The sequence below is a fragment of the Micropterus dolomieu genome, linkage group LG20 (assembly GCF_021292245.1).
Source record: "Micropterus dolomieu isolate WLL.071019.BEF.003 ecotype Adirondacks linkage group LG20, ASM2129224v1, whole genome shotgun sequence".
NCBI classification, from domain to species: domain Eukaryota; kingdom Metazoa; phylum Chordata; class Actinopteri; order Centrarchiformes; family Centrarchidae; genus Micropterus; species Micropterus dolomieu.
In genome coordinates, this window is record NC_060169.1 from 16,179,025 (window position 1) to 16,204,309 (window position 25,285).

A 25,285-nucleotide genomic window follows, 5' to 3' on the forward strand; every position below is an offset into this window, starting at 1 on the left:
GTGTCCGCAACAAAAGCAAAAGAACAAAGGGAAAGAGGATGAATGGAAAAATAAAATAGCTCAAAGTTTAGAAAGCAGAAGTGGGTGTTTGGAGTAGCTTCAATAAATCAAAGAGGGAGTGAGGCTGGATCGTGTCTCCTGTGGTGAGCGCAGGTTCATCTGACGTCGTGTTCAGCACCAAGGTCAGCGACAGCTGCACCGCGTCCAACATCTGGCCAGCTGCTCAGCACAAATGAAGGCCAGAGTAAAAATATAACATATACCAAAACATCACATGCAAATGCGCATATGTGAGCCTGTTTTAAGTCATTTCATAAAACACTTGGGGAGGGCTGGGGAGAGGGGTGTTTTATAGCTCAATCGATCGCTTTATGTCACAGCCTAAATAATGTGAGATATAATGCAGCTCTATTTCGATTATATCTTTTTGTTTGGCATTTTGATGCTTAAAAAGTTTTTTTTTTTTTAAATAGGCAGTCAGCCCTATGTATGAGCTGCAGCTCTCTTGAGAGCGGTGCTATGGAAACCAAATGGGGAGGAGTGGATTTCCCCCCAACAACCTCCCTTAATAATTTAAGCGTTTCCCATATTTTCACCCCCATTCCTCCCTCGATATCCACATCCTCCCACAGAGGCATGAACATAATTTTGTAAGCATTGTTTTTTTACATTTTGTGAGATTTGAAGTAAGATATATAGGATATACATATAGGCCAGCATTTGCAGACCACATTTAGTCAAATAATACAAATAATACAAATAATAATAATAATAATGTGTTTTATATTTTAAAGGCAATATATTTAGATGTGCGATTAGAAGACAAAGACGCAAAACGACCAGTGTCTTTCTTGTCATTTGTTGGTATTGGGCACCATCTGGTGGTCGCACATAACACTGCCCCTTAGGGCAGAATTCTTGTGTTCATTTTGTGTCTTATTGTTATTTGTTTTCAATGCACACATATGTATTTAGCTAAATCATGTTTTTATATATTAGTGCAGTTTTTTTGTTTTCTTAAAGTCACCCCCATTCAAAGAGGAAAGTTTCTCTGCGCTTAACTTGACACCACAAATAGTTTGAAAGCCAATCCTGCTCCAGTTTCAACGCACACCAATTGTAAATAATAAGAATGGACTTGAAGCAGGTGGCGTTTCGTGTCCAGTATAAATGTTTCAAATGAGCAATATTTACATATTTATATATTCTAAACTTTTCAATAAGGGCGAACTAGCAAGAGTTTTTTGTGAATAGTTTATCTAACTTTAATGTGGGAAAAACCTAATTAGACACTAATTATTATTCAGAGAATTTGTCTTAACACACATTTCGAAGAGATCTTTAAGTTGGGGGAAGATATAAGCTTTTGTCTTGACCTCCCCTCTCAAATGTGTTTGAGTTTTGGTATCTGATTTTGTGTTTTTGCATGGCTAAGTGCAAATAAAACTCATAACAAAAACTAGTTATGTCTTTATTTGTTGTGAATATTAATAGTGTTACTGCATTTCTGTACAATGGGCTACAATGAACTTAACACAACATAACAGAAGTCCATGTACATCAAATCAGATAAAACAAATACTTTGCAGTGACTAGTAGCAGCAACAAATGATATGAAACAGGTTTTGAATTCAGATAGGAAACTTTTTCATTACAAAATCATATAAAAAAGTAAACACAGATGTTTAAGGCATTTGTTTGTTGGGAAATACAACCTGCACGGTGCAGGATCATGCTCTAACCATCAGAATGCATCTGCTCTCTGTATCAACAGGTGATGATCAACAAACATTAGAAGACATTTAGTCCTGAGATTAGAGTAAGCCAGGCTTAGATTTTGACAAATATAAAATATAATTTGCTGATAGTTGAAATCACAACTGCATCATTTACAGTTTAAATTACAAAGAGACTTCAATATAAACACGGAAATATCTAAAAGTTACTCTTGAGAAGATAAAAAAGCTATACTGTAACCAGTAAATGACTAAAATACTGCAAAGGAATATAAACAGATCTTTGTCAGAGAATGCGCAGTTTTTTAATTGGCTGGTCCCTTGACAAAGTAGTAATTTATAGCATAAAATGTACTTGAACAGTCTGAACTAACACTGCTTGGTGGTCATTTATGAGATGATAAATAAAAAATAAGAAATCAGTTGTTGCATTAAAATGTACAAGAAAATCTGAAAAAGATTATTATAAAATAAATCTACTACTACAGAGCAGACACCGCTCAATAAATTAATTAGATAACATTCTCTATATCTACAGCAACACTTTGTAACCAGCTAGAGTCATATTTTTCACTGAAATCTTCACACACATATCCCAACCAGAGTACAAGAAGTGTTTGTCCTTTCTGTATATCTCAGAAATAAAGGTTACAACTGTTTATACCTACAGTATACGGAGACACCAATGATCTGCAATCTGAAAACATAGGCATTTTAATAACTATATGTAACACAAGGAGGAAAGCTGACACACGATCAGTCTAAACTTACAAAGGGATTGTATTAAAACAGAAGATCTGACAAGTGATCTTCCAGCATTTTCTTTTTTCCATTGATAAAAATCTTGTTATTGGTCCTGCAGCAATTTGGAAATACATTTGTCAGACATGAGCCTGCTGCTGCTGTCTCACCACATTACTAACTAACTCAGGGTGGATCGGATGGATTAACACCACACCTCTGATTGTTACATTATAACTGCAGTGTAATGGAAGTATTTGGTTGTCACATGCAGTTTTTAAGAGCTTTTCTCTAAACATAATAGACTCACATAACAAAACAGACAATTATATAGCCCAGCTATAGATCAGTGGAACTAAAGGTTGTGTTGCTACCACTTATTAAAAATGATTTAAAAAGAAACACAGTCAAGTTGTCTGAGGAATAAGCACTGCCTCTTCACTTGTTAATATATAGATGTGTTTCATATTAGATGTTTTTTATATTTATAGTTAAATGGCAGATAAAGGCGGTGTGATGTAAAACACCTTAAATTATGTGAATTATCTTAACCACAATTGCTGTACAACATTTGCAACTGACACATCCTCTTGTCTGAAGAGTCCTTCATCTTGTATTAGAAAGATCACATGCAGAAAGTAAAAATGGATTGTATCATAACCAAACTCTTTAAAGGGTAATTACACCTAATGTTATAACACCACAAACTTTAACTCTATCAGCAAATACAGAGATATTTTTTTCACTCATGACAAACAGAGAGTCTGAAGGCATTACATGGGGAACCGTACAAGCTGCAGTCTTTTTTACACTTTGCTGTTATTTTCCATCACTACACATTTTTTATGGCACAGAGATGTTTCACTCAATCAAGAAGATGATTTTAAGAAAAGTGAAATTGTTTTTTTTTCTGATGCCTCTTGGCAAATCCTAATATAGGAGTCCATTCAGAGAGAAAACATAATAGCATTTTTATCCCAAACACAGAAGCCCTTGCACTGTATATAGATGTTCTTGTTGAGCAGGTTAAAACTCCCAGACATTGTCCATTCTTGGCTTGGCTGGTTGGAGGTGTGAAGCAGAAGCTACAGGCACTCAGACAACAATTCGTGCTTGTCTGACATCAAGGACATTTCTGACGGTGGCTCTGTGATGAAACTGGCACTCAGCTGGAGTTTGAGCCTCTCCACCTCGTAGTTATGCAGGTACTCTTGAATTAGGTAGCGTTCTCGTTTAATCCTTGCAGTCACATCTGACGGGACATCCGGGATCAGCCACGCCACGAAAAACTTCACCACAAAGACCACATGCTGCAAAGAAAGAATAGTTGATTATGGTAAAGATATATTAGGCTTCTACATTCATTCTGAGCATTTATTCTTTGAGTAAGAAGTGCAGGAAAATATCTATATTGTCTTACTTCCATGATAATAATGAAGGCCATTTTGGCAGCCAGAATGTGCCAGAACCACATGGTGTGAGTGTACTCCCTCTCGTGGCCTGGAGGGTAACGGTAGTCACGGTATCTGTACAAAACACAAACACACATCCTCAATCAGTAATGTTTCATTAATGCATCAACGTGTACTAGTGTTGGTACTAGTACACGTTGGTAAGTGCTATAGAACTCCAAAACATCTCTGCTCAAATAGTTCAAACAACTAATATTAGCATTATAATTCTTGAATTAAAACAAAAGGTATTCATTCAGATGACCAGTTGTACTACTCTACCCAACAATGACCAACACACTGGCATACAAAACATGAAAGACACTATAATTTATCTGAAGTCGTGTTCACCCTCGTTTTAGCTCTGTCCTTGATTTCCATTGACTCCTGAAGGAAATATCTGTCTCTTTAGCTGCTAAATGCTCCACTATGTTCACCAGCTAGTTGCTAAACTTGTCTGTCTGTTTGTTTGTCATAGTCTTCAGTGGGTACAGCCTGTTAAGACTTAATCAAAACAGAAGTGTGGCTATAAAACCAAAACTGAAAGATGCTAAAATGCTCCATAGGACTGAGAGGGACTGCAGAGTCTGGTGATAATTTTTCTGTGGTATTGTCACTAAGAGCAACCTCTGTCACATTACCCATAGACACTTGACCAGTTGTTTATATAAAAAAAGTGCAGCTTTAAAGCTCCTCAAAAACATAAAAATAAGCTAAAGTCAGATGCATAACAAGCTTTTTAAGCTCTAATACCTGCAGGTGGTGGTTGAGTTATCAAACGAGTAGTCTTGTTCATCTGGTACATTGTCTATCTGCATCTGTGATATTTTGTATATTGACAGGCTGTTGTTTATGTAGCCCTTCATGCTGCCTTTCCCGTAGACATAGAGGTAGACCATACGGGGGATCATATCTGAGGTAAATGCCATTATGAAAGCCTGGAACAAAAGTAAGCACAAAAAGCTTTCAATGAAATATTTGCATCTGCTATAAAAAAGGGTTAGTTTGATGATCATCCTGAATTAGATTTTTTTATTGCATCAAGTCATTGTTCACAAACAGTGCAAAAATGTATAATCCAAAAACATTAATTATATATGAAAATACAAGATCAGATTAGGCAAAAACGTGCTGAATGTTACTGAAATGCTCCTACACTACTGCACATACAACACTCACATTGGTAACAACAGACAAAATGGCCACTGCGTTGAGGATTTCCTGCCACGCTCCGATGTTTCGGGCCTTGGATGCCACTGGTCGTCTGAACTGGGTGGTGAACTTCCAGGCGTCCACTCTGATCTCCAAGATGTTGTTGAACAGAGCCAGGAGTGGCGCCAGGGGGAAGGAGGCCACAAACAAAGTGATGAAACCAAACTGGACCACTGAAATGACGTAGACAGAGAGAGTTAGTGATGAAAAAGAGTGGAAAAAATGAAATGTAATACAGGGTCTCAGCAAAAATCTGTCATTTGTAATCCATAAAGCCATTAAGTCATAGCCAGATATTAATTCTGTATTGTAAATTGAGAAATATCTCGCTTACCCATCTCCAGGTACTCATAGAACAGTCCCAGCTGGCTGAAGTTCTGCAGGACGTGGTCCTGCTCCCAGCGGCTGTATTGGTTCTCAGAATGGTGCCGTCGCTTTCTGCTACTCCACCAGTTACGCATCAACCTATCAAGAAGCCCATGAAGAAGAAAAAAACGTCAAACTGCTAAAACCTGACATTGGGATTTACACAAAGCCAACAAGATATTTTCATAGAGAAGTGACAGTGACACAATCTGCATAGTGACAACAATATTAACAGTTGCACACAAGGTACATATCTGAGAGCTATTTAAAAGTCTGCACAAAAGTTTGGAATAGCTACTCAGTATTTCTAATTCTGTATCTAGTTCTTCTATAAAACATCTTCTATAACACTGCTTGTTTTACGTGCATGATTTTCCACCTGAAGTCGTCAATACACACACAATACACACAACAATAAGCACACCAAAAGGTTGTAACGTGTCATTTACGTGCCTGATATACTGTAATTTGGTGCTTTTTACAAGCACTGCCTTGGATGAAGTTGTTCTGTGTGTTGAAAGCTCAGGATTCAGCTTAATGTTCTTCAATCTTGGCTAAACAAAATCTTCAAAATCAATCATACCTCTAGATCTTCCCCATGACCATGATCATGGGTGAAGTCAGACATGGTCTAAATCTACGTACCGCTTCCTTGTTCTATAAAATTCCTGGTCATGTTTTTGAAGTAGAGAGCCAGAGCAAGAATTTAATTGTCTGACTTTCTGAGGTAAAAATAAAACTTCAACTGAATTATCTCCATTTAAGATAAAATAAGATTAACAAAGTATAAGAAAAATACCACTCTAGAATGTATATGCAACATAATTATTGCACAACATAGGTTATTGCACTGAAACACTATGTTGTTATTAAACAGTATGTGTTTATTCACCCAAAACAGGTTATTGCGCTTGGGTGGGAGGGATCAGGACATTTTCATGTGGGGCTGCATGGTAGGAAATATATTTATTGAAGTTAAATGTACTTGCACCCACTCAATAATGAAATACTGCACACAACATTTTTAGCTTGTAAAAAGAATTAACAAAGCACTAGGAACTGTCAAAATGCAAAATGTTGAGGCTTCTTCTGAGGTGAATAATTAAGAGGTGAGAGAGTAGGCGGAGACAGACTCACGGCAGCAGGGCTTCCTGAATGTTGCCCCAGAGTTGTTTTCCTGCCATGACGATCACCAGCTGTGTGGTCAGCTCAATCAGACAGCCCCCAGGGTCACACTAGGACAGTGAGAGGGTTTTAGTTTATATAACACACTTTTATTTCATTTACCTTCCCTTTGACAGCACCAGATAATGAAGCTGTCCTCACTTGTGGAAAAATGGGGGGAAATGTTTGTTAGAAATACATCTCAGTATACACAAAGACATATTAGTCAGTATTTGTTATTGTAACTCACCTCCTCGTTCCTCAATTTGCTCCATTTGCCAAACATATATGAGTAGTTACCGGGATAACCCACAAATTTGCCTTTGAAAAAGGCCACATAGAAGCATGAGGAGTAGTAGTTGACAAACTGGAACAGGAACATCTTCATGGTCAACCTGTTCTCATACTCTAGGTGGGTCTTTGGGATTTCTGCAGGAACAGTTTAAAGATGTTTTCAGTTTACAATCAACACCAGTATCTAATATCTCAGAGTAAAACATTAATAGTGTCTGTTCGATGTTTTTTGGATATGAAATTCTGAAACTCTATTGTACATGCCTGTCAGTTGTGTTTAGGTTCTTAGTTATTCTGTCTGATTCAGTAAATGCCAGATTAAATCTCTGTACCCATATCAGTGATCCAGATGGCTACCCTCTCATAAAAGAAGTTGAGGATCATGATGATGACAAAGTTGATGCAGGAAGCAGTGACAGAAGTCGCTAGCTGTGGAGTGATAAATCTGCCCACCAGCTGGATCTTCCTCAGCGGGTCTTTAATGATACTTGCAAATGCAGCATACACAGCCAGCCTGTATGCTATGACTCCAATCATACAGGCCACTATCAGAGAAATCTGTGGGGAGCACATACACATGTAAAGCCATTGACAGTATGTGACTAGACATGGAATATTTCTCACTGTGTATAATTGTAAATAGCAATAACAAACACACACAAAAGAGTCAAACATTTAGTTACCCAGAATAAAACAGTGGCTCCTGAGAGGCAGAAGCGAGCACACTTGCTGGTGACGGGGAGGTATGGTTCCATTTCCTGAAAGATTAGTTGTTACTATTATTATTAACTGTTTTTACAGTAGGTACCATGTTATTAGGATTTGCAAACCACAGAGTACATGGTATTTGTCATGTTCTTTTTCCATGTTTGAATGAAGCGTTTGAGGCACCTTAGTGATCTTGTTGAGCCTCCTGTTAGTGCAACGGATTTCAAACTCGGGCCGGATTTGAAGCTGTTGCTGTTCTTCTTCAAAGTCCACCAAGTCCCACTCGTACTCCAGCCGGGCTTGACGCCGTTTCCAGAACTCCAAAAACAAAGTTACTGCCAAATCGAGTTAAGGAAACGGAAACAAAAGGTTGCAAAATATTAGTTTGGGAATCATCTCCCACTAATTTAAAAACAGATTTTGTTCTACAGTGAGAACTTAGGCTTATGCTGTGCATGTCTTCGTGCAGGTGTGTTTGTGTGTCCAACAATGTTATGGACAGATCTTTTATGACCTTAATCACATTGTGGCTTTTGCTCTGACTAAAAACAGATAGTGCCTGTGTGGGGTTTTAGGAATATAATGTGTTTCAGCTTTGCCACTTCTTGGAAAACTGCTGTGCATGACACCAGCTTTTAGGCACAGTTAGGCTACAGTGTGCTGGGCAAGCTATCTTCTTAGCACATAACAACATAATTGTGCTGGCAAGTTGTTTTGGGCTGAAGCAGTATGGATGGAGGTTGATATGACAGTGAGAAAAGGCTTTAACTTTGAAAATCTGTCTCACAAGAGGGGGACTAAATTGGATCTCATGCACAGGTTAAACACTGTTAAGATCAGCATCCACTGACACTTACCCCAAATCCCCATAAATATGGCAAAGAATACTGTTCCCTCATTATCAAACAGATGGGATTGCTGGAAGAGAGAACATGAAAAAGAATACGTTCCTCAGAGAAGCAGAAGACACGCTTGGCATAAACGGGTTGACATACTGCTGACTCAGCAGGATACAATTTACTGCAGGTATTTGAGTAAATGGCTTATTTCACACACTTAGGTGGAAACACTTTCTAATATTTAATTTTAGGTTATCGCTGGTTTTAAAATGGTCTCCAAATAACGCATTAAGTTTAATGTTGTTACCCAGGATGAGAGACACGTAGAGTTGAGCTTCCAGAAAGGGCACTTTTTGTCACAAAGTGGGCACATCAAAATACTGCCTCCAATATTGGCGTCACATATTTCTTTGCTAAAAGGAGAAAAAAAGAGAAACATTTTAAAAAAGAGTTAAGAGTTAATTCTCTTCACTGTTTCAACATAACAATGCCCCACGCACACAGCAATGTCCATAAAGAAATGGTTCTAAGGTTTTCCTAAGTTTGGTTAGAAATAACTTCTCTGGCTTGCACAGGGCCCTGACCTTAACCCCATCCAACACCTTTGGGATTAACTAAAATGCAGACTGTGAGTCAGGATTTATCACCTAACATCAGTGGTTGACCTCACTGATGTGCTTATGGCTGAAAGGGAGCAAATCTCTGCAACTGGGTTGCAACGTCTAGTGGAAAGCCTTCCCAGAAGAGTACAGGCAGTTACAGCAGCACATTAAAGGCCAGGGATTTGGAACTATGTGGTCAGCAATGACACATAAGTGTAATACTCAGAAGTCCATATACTTTTGGCCATGTGACTTCATATCAGCTCCCCAACGCCCTCTGGTGGTACTAACCTTGATAAGTTGTCATCATAACTGAGCACTCCATAGGTGAAACATATAAGGCCCATGATGGCTGCAAAGAACAGCATCTCAGTGTAGAAGCCCAGCCAAGCGAAGTAGATCCCAATCTTTTCCCCGTAGTACTTCCTGCAAACACAGAATCAGACCGCACTTTTAATTCAGCAGTGAACTTTCAGAAATATTCAATCTTGTGTGCAAACCAAAGTTGACAGCCTTCGGGTGTTGCTTGTTTACCTGATGAGGTTAAGAGGTTGCTCTTTGTAAAAGCAGAGAAACCTGGCCCAGTGCTTGTACAGGTTGAAGCGCTCACTCTCACATTCAGCATTTCTGGCCTTTTTCCAGTATCGACACTGAAAGGAAAAGACACAATGCAACGTGGGCTGTTGAGCAAAAGATCTTTGGAAATTAAAGAAAAAGTTCATGGCAAGAAAGTCAACAAGCGTGTTATTGAAAATGTCTATTCCTTTAACCCTTTATTAATATTAACATCTTTAGAACAGTTTCATCACAAGTGAAAAAGAAGAAAGTGGGGTGTTTTTGTTTTATATAATGTTAGTTAGGAACAAATATGATTGGAAATAAATTTTAGTGGTAATAGTAGTGGCAGTAAAAGTACCGTTAACAGTAAAATGTACTCATTCTACAATGTGTTTAATTACCATGTGGTAATGTGTGTATATACAGTATATATACACTGCTGGTTCCCTAGTGAATCACAGCCTGTTGCAAAGAATCTTGGTGTCTGGTTTGATAGTAGTTTAAGTTTTGAGCAGCACACTACAAAGCCTGTGCAATCATGTTTTTACCAGCTTAGAAATATATAAAAAATACGGTCTATGTTAACTGTTAAGGACAACATTTAAGACCATTTTACACGCCTCTCATCTCATCACACCTGAATTACTGCAACATCCTTTTTACTTGCTTGACCCGAACAGCCTGCCCGAGGAAAGGGTGGCTGAGTCAGTGAACTCTTTGAAGTCCCTTCTTAAAACATACTTTTATAGGATAGCCTTTCCCGATTTTACTTTATTTTATTTGATTCTATTATATATATATATATATATATTTACTTTAAACTTGTATTTTAATCTCTTAAGTTTTTTTTGCTTTTATCATGTATTTGTTTTTATGTGCGTTATTGTCTTTACTCCTGTTAAAGCACTTTGTAAAAAGTGCTCTACAAATAAAGGTTATTATCATTATTATTATTATTATATGATAAATAGCATTTTAATGTTGTGTGTGGTCCAGATAGCATTACTTCTAATGGAATCGGGTTACTTATACTCTATGTGTCAGATTGTAATTCTTGCATGTCGAATCTTTACCTGCAAGAAAGTACAGATACAAGCTGGTCTATCCCTTTGTAATAATGTAAATTAGGTATGAAGTGTCACAAAATGTAAGCACTGAAGTATCACAGCAAGTTCCAGTATCTAAAAGTTTTTTTTTACTTGAGTAGATGTACTTTGCCATGTTTGACTTCGGCATATTCATGTTATGTCTTCCATGTGTCTTACATCATGCAGTGGAAAGGCAGTTGTATATGTCCCATTGCTGAGCAGTCGCTTGATTCCCGTCTTCTCTCTATCTTTCCGACCTTCTTTGTAGTACGGACAACGAGCCAGGATGTAGAACACCTATCAACAACGAAGGGATTTAACAACAGATTAAGGGATTTGAATTTGTAGGAACTTTTTAGCTAAATGCATTTTACGTTTTGTTCATTGTTATGCAAGCACTTTCTAACACTGCAGAGTAAACCCTAAAACAGGCAAACATCTTGGGGAAGTCTTCCAGGGTCAGTCTGTCCAGACAAATTGTGAGAGTTCAACTGGGTTAAGTTGTAGCAGGATTTATTATTCATATATACTAATTTCTTAGACCCAATACTTACAATGTAACAAGTGAATTGTGATTTTAGATAAGAAATACTCACAATTCTGTTTCTCGTGGAAGGCGGAAAAAAAGTATCCTTGTCATTGATGAGGAAGAAGTCTGTCTTGGTCTTGTCGAAGGGGTAGGTAAAGTAGTCACGTTGTGGGTGCACAATGTCCTGTGGCAGGCGGAAAGGATGTGACAGCCACTCCAGTGGGACATCTTGACCATGGGGGATATCACTCTCCTTGAAGGGAACTTTAATCTTTAAGACATCAGCATAGGTGGCCAGTACATCCCACGGAGCATGAATCTTCAAGAAATATGTCTTTTGGTCTTTGGAGTCCTGATACAAGTAAGGACACAATACTGTAACTATTTGTAAAGAAGTTTTACACAATTTCCTCCAAAAACTGGGATGCATGTTTCTAAAATATCCCTTTAAGACTTTTTCTGCAGAATGTGGTGTGCCTTAGCAAACTGTCCACTAGGTGGTGCAGCTGGTCTGTGTTTGAATTTCTTACTGCTTTGTCTTCTGTCTCCAGCTCCAGTCCTGCTTTCTCAAGATTGGCCTCAAACTCCCTCCTCCTTTCCTGCGGATAAACACACAAACCACAAACATGAAAGCCACAGAGACTCCCATAGTCCGAGCATGTCTTCTCCTTCACACATCCATGTTCAAGAACATTAACAATGCAAATGTTTTAAGATAAGGTATTTGTAAAATTATTGGCTCTGACTCTTTGTTTTTCGGGTTACAGCTAGAACGCTAGAAAAGTTGACTCTGAAGATGTTTCTCAAAGCAATTTTCAGAAGCTGCATGTCGGATGTTTAAAGGCAAGCTATTCCACCGTTTTGGTCCACTGTAACAAAGGGCTGCCTTTTCAAACAACAAACAAAAATTTTCAACCTATGAGCACAGTGTGATCATGAGCAGTCCTCTGCATTCACTATGTGTGTAGGTGCACAACTATGCAGAGAGCTAAACTAACTTCCAATTAAAGCTACATCCACCAGGAGCAATTTTGGTTTCAGTGTCTTGCCCATAGACACTTCAACATGCAGCCAGGGGAAACCACCGCTCTACCTCTGAGCCACAAACACAAGTTAAAAAAAGCTAGACCAAAGGTTGTGTAACAAATTAATTAGAACAGTAACAAGGAAACTGGATTCACAAAAGTATAGACTAGCTAACTGTCAAAGCGTTACACAGTGATTGATACTAGGAAGAAACAAAATATCACCCATGAATGAGCGTAAGAAGTACAACACAACAATTATTCTAATAAACATAAAGTCCACAAAAATATAAATAGTAAACGGTTAGCAAGACAGTAACTCTATTAACAGTCACTAAGAATTAGAGATGTAATGATCAAGTGTTTCTTGATCAGTACATCAGTACATCAGTAATATTGCGTATCCACGGATACAGAGTCTGATCCGATCTGATCTGATACTTTTTTTTGCCCAGACATTAATTAAATATGTATTACATGTATTATTATGCTCATGATCCCAATGAACACAGTAGGAAGTTAATCTACAAATAAATCTCAACAACAATACATTTCATGTTAAAAAGCTGGGGTTTTTTAGACCACTTGGGTGCAGCAGAAGTCGTGAACACAACATTTGACATGTTATCACTTTTTAAGTTGGTATGGTAAACTTGTTAGTACGGAAGAAGAGGTCATAAAATCATACTTTTTATTTACTCCGTTTTCCCATGATAACTAGTTAATTTAATTTGATTTCTCAATATATTTATAGATGGCCCCAGTCCCCCGCGACCCTGTACGCAGGATAAGCGGTTGACGACGGATGGATGGAATATATTTATGGATATTTATGTCATATCTTGAAATAAATGTTGTTTTCCCGAGATAATGGTTTTCTTGAGATCTCGAGGTAATGAAACTTAATTTTTGTCTGCGATAATGATTAATTAATAATAATAATAATAATAATAATAATAATAATAATAATAATAATAATAATTAATAATTCATTCGGAATGTAAAATTAACTTGTTATCATGGGAAAATTGAGTAAATAAAATGTATGAATATGTGACTTCTTAGTGCTTACTGAATGTCAGCAATCAGCTGGTTATTTACATATTCAGCTGTTATGGAGAAAGACAATCATTAATTTGGAGTCGTGTTTTTGGCCACATCGTGAATGTAAGTCTAATATCAAATTCACCACCTTCTGAGGGAAATATTTGGCTCTTTAGCTGCTAAATGTTCCTCTATGTAGTATGTACACCAGCGAGCCACTAACCGTGTCTGTCTGCCATTTGGTGCTGAGCATGTAGTGTACAGTAGGGTTTTAGACTTTTTAGTAACTGAAAACAGCTGCCTGCTGTGGACGAAAATGACACTATAAGAGCCTAGACAGTGAATTAAAGCTGTGAAGTCGGAGGTGGGCAGCAAAACTATGAGCTGAAACTCGTTATAAAGCTCTGTGAAACCGAGGGAAGCTGCAGATTCAGGCGATAAGTCTCTGTAGGTTCATCACAAGTGACCCCTTTGATGCATTGTTACTATAAAAATATTGATTATAGTTGCATTAAAACTCAAACGAATGACAATATTTGACAAATGCATTTGACTGTAATAGTGAGAATCTAAATAGACAAAAGAAGTAGAAATATAACTGGCTGAGTTTAATGAAACTATGCTTTCTTCTTTCTTCAGTCACCTTCAATCCTAACGGCATGTGACTGACAATCACATATTTTCATGTGACATACACTTTGTGCTCCTACTAAGTTCCTACTTTTTGCTCACAACAAAATAATTTCAAAGTTGTTCATACAACAATTGTTTCAGGTCACAATGTTATGCCTCAGCAGAAAATATACAATCTGAATCGCACTTCCGCTTGTAGTTCCATGTATTCCTGTTATGGCTATAAATTGTGTAATGATGTGAACCATATTACAGTTAGTCACTGACTGCACTGTAAAATGCTGAATGGTCAACTAACTGCAACTTGTGACTTCTCTGTTATGCTTACCTGTTTCTTTTCTCCATCTTTGTCATCTACATAAGACAACACAAAGTCTATTCTTCGAACTCCATCCCTGAAGAACACAGTGTCTTTGTTTGGTTTTAACTTGTCTGTCTGAAGGAGAAAAAACAGGCACAAAATAACACCTTTAGCTTTCTCACAGAGTGGGAAGTGAAAGAAAACAGACAACAGAGACTGACTGAGCAAGAAATTAAACTGTCAGAGTCTTGAAGACAAGGGCCTCAGACTTTAACACTGACAGATATAAAGTACAGTATTACATATATATAGAAAAGCACACCGTGTCCCTGAATAATACATGTAATTTAGATTACTGTAGGCTACTGATTGTTCAGATTGTTGGGAGAAAAGTTTAGAGGGAGGCCATGATGACGGTAGAAAAAAACCACACGAAACAAGAAATTCTGAACACTGTACAATCACAACATATCATTATACAAAAATAGTTGATGGTGGAGGAGAAATGTGCTCTACATGTTCTATATTGATGTCTGTATTTCAGTCATTGTCTTAACGCCTAAACCTCAAATTCTTTGACATTGTTTGATGTTGAAATCTGTTTTATTGATACCACTAACATTTATTATCTTGGTTGGCTATTTCACTATTTCACTGAAAAGCCAACAGACTGAAAACAGACTCCTGTTTGAGCAGTTTATTTCTGTCTCGAGAAATGAGGAGCTTTTTGAGCAGAGGTCTTGTGACTCCACCCTTTGTTGTTCACAGCAGTAAACTCCTTACCTAAGACATCAGCTATTATCAGTCTCTACTATTGGAAACACCACTAAAATTATGAAAATGGATATCATTGAAGATGGAGATAAAAATTTAATGAAAAATTAATTGATTGTAATCATTTTCTACAATTTGCAGTATGTGTCTTTATATAGATCAATAAATTAAAGTGTATTGCACAACCTTTAACCACTTTGGAATTTGAAATACTGGTGTAAACCTTCAGTCTACATGTTTTATTTTGGCCTGAGAGAAACATTTGTCAAATTCAAGAAGATTTGCCCAATTCCATCAATTTCTAATTGTTGTACTGCTTTACATTGCCATACATTTTGTTTAAGGAAAATAGGTAAAAGATACAAGTACAATGTCTGTCTATTGTATTTGTAGGAGGCTCTATAAGAGCTATACTATAAAGGGTTAACCATGGAACCCAATATGTGTTGGTTCAGTAGTAGTAGAACCCCACCCAGCTTGTTTACCAGTAACTCACATCCACTAACTGACTTTATTGTAACGGGCGTGGACGCTGCTCATTAGTGTTATTCCATCATGTTCTGACCTAATGAGAGCATAAAAACTATTTGATAGATTAGCACTGAGCACTAGAGTGATGCATCACAGGAACAAATTATAATCAGTGTTATGAATTAAGATGGAAAAACCATCTGCTGGTTGGCTATTTCACTATTTCACTGAAAAGCCAACAGACTGAAAACAGACTCCTGTTTGAGCAGTTTATTTCTGTCTCGAGAAATGAGAAGCTTTTTGAGCAGAGGTCTTGTGACTCAGCAATCAGAGCTGTGATTCAACAGAAGGTCAGCCATGTAAGCCAACAAAATTACACAGACATAAACACTAACATCAACAATCTTGTGGCTATAAAGCAAATAACAAAGGATTTGGAAATATAACAAAATCCATCTCCATTAACTATTGCTGAAAATCTTATATTAGACAGTTGATTTTGAATTATAACAGATCAAATCAAAATACAAAATATTATTTAACAATGTAACAATTTAAAGAATTTTCATTTAATTTCTTTTTCACTTATTGTTTATATCAAAATGCACAATGTACATTAATTCAACCTTTTGTTTCATAAAGTAACTATGAAACTATTACCAGCAACTAATTATCTTAATTGCATAGCACAAAGACTGGAAACAGGCGGAGCTCTTCTCATCGATGGGAAGTTGCCAGGCAACCAGTGGAGAAACACAAAGCCACTACACCAGCCATAATATTGTCTGACCGCCATGAAAGTCTTTTTTTACACTTGTCTTTTTGTGCGGATAAAACAAATGAGATCTAACGTGTTAATTAGTGAGCTTTAGGGGTTAGTGTGCAGATTTCTTTACCTTTAGGTAGAATCAGACTAGCCGTTACCCCCCGTTTCCAGTCTTTATGCTAAGCTGGTGTTGCTACATATGTACCGTATAGACATAAAAGTGTGATCAACCTTCCAATCCAACTCTTGGCAAGAAAGTGAATACGCTAATTCCCCCAAAATTTCAAACTTCTTCCTTTAACAATTTGTGAGTATGTTGAAGCACCCAAAGATACATGGGAACTTACTTCTGTATGTCCTGGCAGTGTCGCTCTTTCAGATAATGGAACGCCATTTCCACTGTTTTCATCTGCAGAAGAAATATGAAAAATTTTAATTAAAATAATGCCTTATGCAGTTCAGAAAAAAACAGAATATACAACAAATATATGCAGGTTGAATTTACAGGATGTATTTAAAGTTGAAATTTGTGTAGAAACGTAAATAAGTTTCATCCAGTTGAGTGCAGTAAAAATTTATTTCAGGTTTATTGAACAGGCACAATCCATACTAGTAAAACATATAAATGTATAATGTGCTAGAATTAGCCAAAAGGTTATTTCACATCTGCTGTCCCTGGACAGGTGGTAATATCTCACACCTAAAAGGATTAAGTTGATTAAAACTGTTCACAAAATGTAGTCTTCCATACCTAATTATTGTGTCAACAGACAACTAGTGCAATCATTGTTGATATGTTAGTCATTATACAATATCTGTGTACAGCAACAGATTATAATGTAACTGTGATTGTTACTACAGATCAGGCAGTGCATTTTAAAAACGCTCTAACAACTGAAAGATTTAAGTTTTAGTGAGTTTGAAAAAAAAGTGTCTATGTACATTATTTATATAAGGCTTGTCTTGCAAGTGTTTAATAAAGGGATAGTTCAGGTGTTATGGTTAAATTTACATTGAATGGTATCAATGGATACATACGTCTTTTCCTGCACTTTGAAGGTGTGTTGATGGGTCATGTTAGTGTAGTCTAAAGATTAACTCAGTCAGTGTACGGTCAGTAGCATCATTGGTTAATACCAGAGACTGATGGCTGGTCAAACTAAATTACATGTATTTATACAGTTTCAACTTTTATGCAAGACACTTTCTTTTAAGAAAAAGTCTACTTTTCAATCATCTGTTTAATGTTCCTTTTTAAATGTACCCGCGCCCAAAGTGGGAAAACATGTCCAAGCAGGATATGTGGTATGCAAGATAAGAATAAGGTTCATTTAAAACCAAACTTTCCCTTTAAGAGTTATCAGCCAGCCTATAACCGTTATGGCCATTCGTGTATCTCAGAAAAACTCAATTTAATAAGAGCCCAATAAAAACCCTACAGTCTCTTGGCAACATCAGCAGAAATAGACTCTGGCCGTAATGGTAAGCCTTTATAGGAGATGAGAGAGAAATGAGAAATACAAAGGCAGCAACACACACACACACACACACACACACACACACACACACTCACTCCTCTCCATCTTGAATACAATGACACACAACATTCCAGCGTTGCCTCCCGCTCGCTGCGTGGCAGACTCTGGCAGAGGAAATGTGCTCATGTAGCACTGCTCTGCTCGCTGCCTGCTCCCCTTTTATTCCTGAATGGTGGGAAAGCGGCACTTCCTGTGGGGGAGGGTCAAATGAGCACGTAGACATCAGACAGGGGGAGGAGCAAGGGGGCCGGTGTCTCTGCTGTACCAGAAGTCTTACCTCCACCTAAATGAAACAAGGTCAGCACACAAAGGACACAAAGATCTCCAGCCTCCTTCAGCTTCCACACAGGCAGCCACCTCTGATTAGACACAATGATCAAACAGACAGTGTGGGCCAATGAGAGAGGGACTATGATGTCTCCATGTGGAAGCTCAATAACACGCCTGGAGACTCACTAGGAAGGAATGAAAGTATGCCATATCAGTTAGACCACAGGAACCCCTGAGTACAAAGGGCAAATGACACGGTGTGATTTTTCCATTTAGCTCGTGGGAAGCATCGTTGACTGCACAGCTGAAATTTTTTCATTTATCATTTTCTTTCCTTTTTGTCTCACTTTTTTTGGCCTTACTCCAACTGTGCACAGCCAGTTATCAGAGCCTGGCTTGAACAAACAGAAGCAAACGGTCAGCAGTGTGTTACACTGTCACAGATGCAGAGTAGCCGAGAACTGAGCAGCCACATTAGACTACAGTACAGACACAGACTGGCACAAATGGGCATCAACGTTCATTCGTTAAAAATGACTAGTGTATATTTAAATCACACATTTATTCATTCATGCAAAATTACCTTGGTCACCATGTCTTTTTAAGGGAGAAAATTAACTACATTACAACTTGTTTTAAAAGTAAAGTGCTCATGCACTCATGCTCATGTTTTCTAACTCACTTTTCACCCAAGCAACCCAATTACATTTCAGCAGCTGTCTATTTATTGGTATTTAAAAATATGCCAGTAACCTCTAGTGGGCTCTAAATAAAAGTGACACTTTTTACCACTACCTAAGAGGGAATGAGTGTCCCAAATGGCCAGCTGCTTCTGAGCATTGCTCCCTGATATGACAGCAACAGAAATCCATAAGATAATGTCAAAGCCCAGATTCTATGAGTAGCATGAGTGAGATGTACCGCTTTCTCACTCTTTTGTCTTAACATGTCTTACCATATATATATATATATATATATATATATATATATATATATATACTTTTATAGTATATATATATATATATAAATATATATACTTTAATAGCAAAACTATCCAAGGCAGCAAGAACCTCTGCACCTTTGAGGCTCAGCCAAGGACACAGTTAACTGGTCCCTTTTTCTAAATGCCTTAAACATGCAAAACACATGCATATCCAAAAACTGCTGTTCTGCAGAACGGAGTAGTGCGAGTTGGAAGGCCATAAGCTTCATGTTTGAACATCTCTTTCAATTCTTGGTTGAAAGAATTTACTTTTCAGGGCCTTCAGAACAACTAGCATATCCAAGTAGAAATAGGCATGGAAACAGGCAATAACAGCCGTGCTTTCTTCATAAAATAAGCATGATCTTATCTAAACCAGAAAAGACAATGCTGGCCCACAGTGTTCCCTTAAAATCATCCCAGCAGGCATAAATAGATGCTAAGGTTCTGTAAAAAAAAAAGAAAAGCAAAACCCACTCACCAGCAGTGGCAAAGCATTTATTGTGTCTTACCCCACTTCTCCTCAAATATTCTCTTAAAGTTAGGAACCTGTTGCAGGATACCCAGCGATATTGCCATAGTCTTCAGGGCCATAGAGGAATATTTCTAAGGCAACAGGTCCACAATTGCTACTTCGTCTCCACTAGTCAAAGCATTAAAGGCCAGTGAGGAGTCAAATTTAGGGTCAGACAATTATTCCTCACTCTGAACAATTAAAGGACTCAGCGGAGAAAATCTACAGTACAGGCCAACAGTTTATCAGAATAGGAGGCCACTTGTGCCAATGTGCTGATCATGCAGAGAGATGAAAAACAGCAGAGGCTGTGCATTCTCTCTTGACGCAAACAAATCCAGTATTCCCCAGCCAAATCAAGCCAAAATTTAATTTGCTACAACCTGATGAGGTTTCCATTTCCTATGATGGTGATCGCCTCTGGCAGAAATAAGAGGCAGAAAATCCGCCTCTTATTTCTGCACCACTGGAATATTTGTAGCCCCCAGATGAAATGCACATTTAGCGCTCTACAGTTTCATTTTACGTACCAGTATGTGCAACTGGCAGGAGAGCGGCCCCCTTCAGTGTATCCCAAAGTGAGTCATCAAAACAAATGTTATGAAAGGGAACCTGCATCTCTCAATCTGAACTGACATCCAGGGTCTAGTATTTGTCTGACAATGGGATGTGAGAGGACATCTAAGCCACCCACGCATCCACGTACCCCCACACACACAAGTACAATACACAGTGCATATTTTTCAGTAACAACAAGTTAACATGAATTTGCCCCCTTATTCTGACACTTAAAAGGCTAAAAGCACATGTGCACCGGAAGTAGTGGAATTTAGTGAAAGTAATTTACTCAAGCATTGTACTTAAGTACTTGTATTTAACTTTATCCTTCACTATACTTCTATCTTACTACATTTCAGAGGAAATTGTAATTGAAAATTGTCCAACTACAAAAATGACCGGTTTACATATACAAGTATAATGTAGTTATAGATTACACTACATCTTAATGCGTAAGTAATAAGCTTATAAAGCACTCTGACAGAGGCCATTCTGTCACCTAATAAGTACTTTTGATACTTGAACTATAAAGTACATTTTTCTGCTAATATATTTTTACTACTACTTAAAATCATTAATGATGGACTTTTACTTGTAATGGTGTATTTTTATTGTGTGGCCTTGATACTACTTTTATTTAAGTAAAATATTTCTTTCACCACTGTACACCTGTTGTGCACATTTATGATTGACACTAGGAGTGGGTGATATATAAAGTTATCTAATGGTAATGGTTTATGTAAACTTATATGGTGATATTGGCATATATCATGATATAGTTCTTTTTTTAGGAAGTTATGCTTATGGATAAAATAACCAGACAGGATTTTTGCAAATCCAGAAAATTAAATATCTTTTAAATCAGGGTACTAAAACCTATAAAAATCCAATACTGACATATAACTATTTTAAATCTCTTCACACTATACATTGTCAAATCACCCAGCCCTAATGGACACATTACCATGTGCACATGCCTCACTAGAGTATGAGTGCATGCATCACTCCAGCCATGAACACAGGACACAACACATTTAACTACCAGAAGCCAGGCTCTGCAGATGAGAAAGCTGAAACAGCAGGCTGACACACAGACATCTGTGTCTGATTGGCAGGCTAACCGGAAAGCAGTGTAGAAGTAACAGAACAGAACCAGAAATATGGTCCATTATTGAGGAGAGTTTGACAAGATGAGAGAGCAAGTGGAAGAAAAGAGAAACAGCAGAGGACGATGATGAGAGGACGGACAGATAGGTGTCACATAAAGCCTCTGATCTGCCCATACCTGAATGCAGGTTTATCCTGAATGCAGTCAACACTGCGGGACCATCTTTAAAGGACAGACAGACAGATAGACACAGATAGTTAGTGTTAGTGTTGAAATGTAGGTCAGGAGGAGAATATACATGCTTACAAAGTGTGGAGATGCTCAGATTGACTGCAGAATCCATTAAAGGGTCAGAGTCTACTTAGACAAACCAATGCAGAGAAAACAAACAACTTCAAAGCTCAGCAGAGCATTTCATCATTTGTGGCAATTAGACAAGGGCTTCTTTCTGTAGCACACAGCACCTAAGCAAGCAGTGGTAATAACCTAAAAATGATGGGTATTGTACATTTGATTCAATAACAAACCAAATAGTTTTTCTCTATGACTCAAGCAGCCTGTGTGGGTGTCTATTTTCAGAAAAAAGCACCAGTAATACCACTTCTGTAGCTCCATGATGTTGGTAATCAGCTAGACCTCTCAAACAGATACACGCATTTGTTTTACTTAATTTAAAATTTTTATACAAAAATTTCACAGATTGCCCTACAATTTCCTTCTAGGCAAGAGAGGACTATAGTAGATATGAAATATTGATGTATTAAATTAGTACTCTGGTCTAAATGTAACAGGTCACACTGAAAGTCATCCACTATACCGTATCAGAGTCGAGTGCCTGTTGATTAATAGGGTGCATTAGGCAAATGTGGCAGGCTTTCACATATGGTATGGAAAATGGTAAAGCACTAGACTGAAATATTAAATGCCAACCAAAACATGTGATTGAAACGAGTCCTGCAGGCGTGCCGCACACCATCATACAGTGAAACCACTACATCCTGAGCTCGAACTGGGCCAAGTTCCATGCCGAGACATCCTCTCTATCTCTCTTCCCACATTTCGAGTCAGCTAAATATATACAACATACAAAAACATGAGGCACAACACACACATTGTACATTGTGAAATGTCTGCTAAGAGTTCAAAACTGTTCTGGAGCTTTCAATCTTATCACATTAGCAAATCGAGTTTACTCAGTTTTCATGTACCTGTTCAAATTTTCTTTTTTTTCCTACACGTCCATATTGTCTTGAAAGAAACTTACAACTTGGCATACTCTACCTGCTGGTGAGGATCATGTAATATAACTGACAGCTCCAAAACAGCTACTAAACACACCTTGCAGTGAGATTAGTTTGTAAAAATATTATAATAATTATATTATATTAATATTATAATACCAAACAATATGAACTAATGGCACATATAACCACTAAGAATCATCAATAGAAAGTAGTCCTTTTAGTTGGTAGTGTGCTTGAAGTGTGAGTTGTGTTTTTGTATTTGCGTCAGGCTTGTTTTATCGTGTAGAATATTAATTTCTTATCATTAGGATGCTGCCGTCCCAGAGGGGAGCTTTCCTGGTAATCCCCGGAAAGCTTGAACAGTGCAAAAATACCACAAACTCTCAAACAAGAGGTCATGTGCAGGCTAGAGAAGGATAATGTAATATCTTCATAAGACACAACCTAACAGACTTAAAATACCATGTTTGATATCTCTTATCTTTGTCTGTAGAAGAAGGCATATTTGAAGAAAAGAGTACTGTTCAGCACAGATAAGGACATAGAAAGTTGTGGCCTGGTTGTTTGCTTTTGATTACAGAAGGGTAAAAGTATGCTTGTTTCTGTATTATTGCCTTATAATCAGATTAGGCAACTTTTATTTAGCGACTATGTGACAAATTTTACTTTTTTGCATCATGTGCTACTGGCACAGCTATTCTACATTAATTATTATTTAATGAGATGTTTGTTTTCATGGCATATGCAGTTCTAAACTTAGGCTGGAATATTGTATTTTAATCCCCCCAAAATAAGTCTGAAACTTCATCTGGCAACACAAAATATACAATGTTTGTTCAGAGTAATCCCAGTTGCTTCCCATGTTTCCATGTCTTTTCTAGTATCATGCCTCCCTTAAAGGTGGTAATACAATTACGAGGCCTGTTTCCATAGCAACTCTTTGGCTCTCTTTCACCTCTGACTGGAAGATGACTTCATCAGCAGGGCTGAAGCAGTGCCATCACCTTAAATGGAAGCAAATCCCTTAAAATATGAGTAATTAGTATTAGGAGCACCTTACAGGGGAGTCATTTGATAAGAATTGTAGCATGACTGTCCCTGATAGATGCCAAGTGTCCTAATGAGTCACAATTAAAAAGATTTACTGAAAGAAGATGACATCAACAACCAGCTGTGTTTATAAACCAATTGAATATAATACAGCCCGACTGATAAATTGGTGTCCTGATTTTATCGGCCGATATGAACTACTTGCAGATAAATCAGTATTGGTGTTAATAACGAAGGTTACAATATGGTAATCCTAGTTCTATTAGCACAGGCGGAGCCCTCTACTGGACTCTCTGGGTACTACCTCTCCTCCTCACACGCGCACGTACTCGCCCACTGAAATTTTGCATACTGTAAGTAGCCGACCAATTGGACGTCGCTACTGTACGTGCGTACCGTATAAATAGCGGTGTCCTCACTGCTTAGCATCCAACCACCCCTTCAGCAGACGGCGGTGGAGCGACAGGGCTCCATCGTAGAGGGCAGAGCCTGTGCTAATAGAACTAGGGTTACCATATCGTAACCTTCGTTCTATCTCACACAGGCTCTGCCCTCTACTGGACTCTATGGGTACAGTGGGTGGAGCCCGATGACTGTCCGCCCAAGCCACAGCTCACCTCACGGACACGATCGGCCACAGGTCACCAGCCAAAGGCCCTAAGCTGCCCCCATCCTAAGCGATGGGGCAGTGGGCCACCCCTCAAAAAGGTCACTAGACCGCTCGGGGTTTGGCATGACCAAGAGGGATCTGATCCAGCCAGATCCAAACACCTGAACTGTCTTGACCCCTTACAGGGACATCACAGTCAGTGTAAAAAATGTTTTCCCCAACAACCGGTAGTCTATGGTAGACACCAGTCTCCTTCCTCACAAATCCTGAGTCGCACCTGCGAGCACATATCCTGAGAAGGAGCCCGACACATCCAAGAGGTAAAAACGCACAAATGGACATGGTGAAGACCACGATGCCGTTGTGCAAATCTCCTTGACGCTCACCCCGTTGAAGAGGGCCGTTGACACAGCCACACCTCGTGTGGAGTGAGCCCGGACCACCGAGGGTGGGTCTTTCCCCGCCTGCACGTAGGCCTGTGAGATACAGTCACAAAGCCATCCGGCTAGGCGCTTCTTGGATAGAGCTTTACCGATCGCACCGTCACCAAAGCAAACGAGCAGTTGATCAGTGCGTCGAATGGGGGCCGTGCGCTTTATAATGTGTTAGGGCGCGCACAGGACACAACAGATGCAGCCTCACCTCCCTAGGCCCAGGGTGGGGCGGAGAGTGGAAGGCATCCAAATGTATGGTTCTCGACCTGAACAAGTTTCTTATGTTCTAAGGAACAAAGGAGGGGTTCGGTCTTAACACTGCTGCACTGTGGTCACCACGAAGCAGCATGCAGCTAGGATGAACTGACAGGGCGCACAGCTCACTCACCCTCTTGGCAGAGGTGAGAGCCCCTAACAAGGCTGTCTTGAGAGATAGCATCTTCAAGGAGGACTGTTCCAGGGGCTCGTAGGGGTTTGACCTCAGAGCCTCTAGTACCAGTGGCAGGTCCCACTGGTACTGTCATGAGGAACAGTGACGAGCCGGGGAGCTCTCCTCTCCACAGTTGTTGGCCACTGTGGGAGAGATTGTGTCCCCTCTGCGGCCAAACGGCGCAGCGAGCCGCTCGCAGAGGCAACGAGCGATCTTCTCTGCCTCGCTATGACGGGAGAGACGTG

The 25,285-nt window shown here is 38.6% G+C and overlaps 1 protein-coding gene across 4 annotated transcripts in view; it reads right to left on the reverse strand.

The window, feature by feature from the left end:
- Positions 1–1,457: 1,457 nt before the first annotated feature.
- The window catches only part of ano5b (anoctamin 5b), a 29,235-nt gene continuing 5,407 nt past the window's right edge, over positions 1,458–25,285 (reverse strand). For 3 of the 4 annotated variants that reach the window (XM_046032249.1, XM_046032248.1, XM_046032250.1), the window contains 19 exons: positions 16,650–16,711; positions 14,319–14,426; positions 11,819–11,887; positions 11,356–11,640; positions 10,937–11,056; positions 9,648–9,763; positions 9,405–9,539; positions 8,819–8,924; positions 8,530–8,590; positions 7,856–8,007; positions 7,648–7,722; positions 7,297–7,522; positions 6,921–7,099; positions 6,644–6,741; positions 5,475–5,605; positions 5,108–5,313; positions 4,682–4,866; positions 3,898–4,003; positions 1,458–3,787 (listed from right to left, as the gene is read on the reverse strand). In XM_046032249.1, coding sequence (XP_045888205.1) covers positions 3,563–3,787; positions 3,898–4,003; positions 4,682–4,866; positions 5,108–5,313; positions 5,475–5,605; positions 6,644–6,741; positions 6,921–7,099; positions 7,297–7,522; positions 7,648–7,722; positions 7,856–8,007; positions 8,530–8,590; positions 8,819–8,924; positions 9,405–9,539; positions 9,648–9,763; positions 10,937–11,056; positions 11,356–11,640; positions 11,819–11,887; positions 14,319–14,426; positions 16,650–16,711 — 2,645 coding nt within the window. In that variant the 3' untranslated portion in view covers positions 1,458–3,562. Of the gene's footprint in view, positions 3,788–3,897; positions 4,004–4,681; positions 4,867–5,107; positions 5,314–5,474; positions 5,606–6,643; positions 6,742–6,920; positions 7,100–7,296; positions 7,523–7,647; positions 7,723–7,855; positions 8,008–8,529; positions 8,591–8,818; positions 8,925–9,404; positions 9,540–9,647; positions 9,764–10,936; positions 11,057–11,355; positions 11,641–11,818; positions 11,888–14,318; positions 14,427–16,649; positions 16,712–21,449; positions 21,495–25,285 lie in introns of all 4 variants that reach the window. The other variant, XM_046032247.1, reaches the window with a different exon arrangement.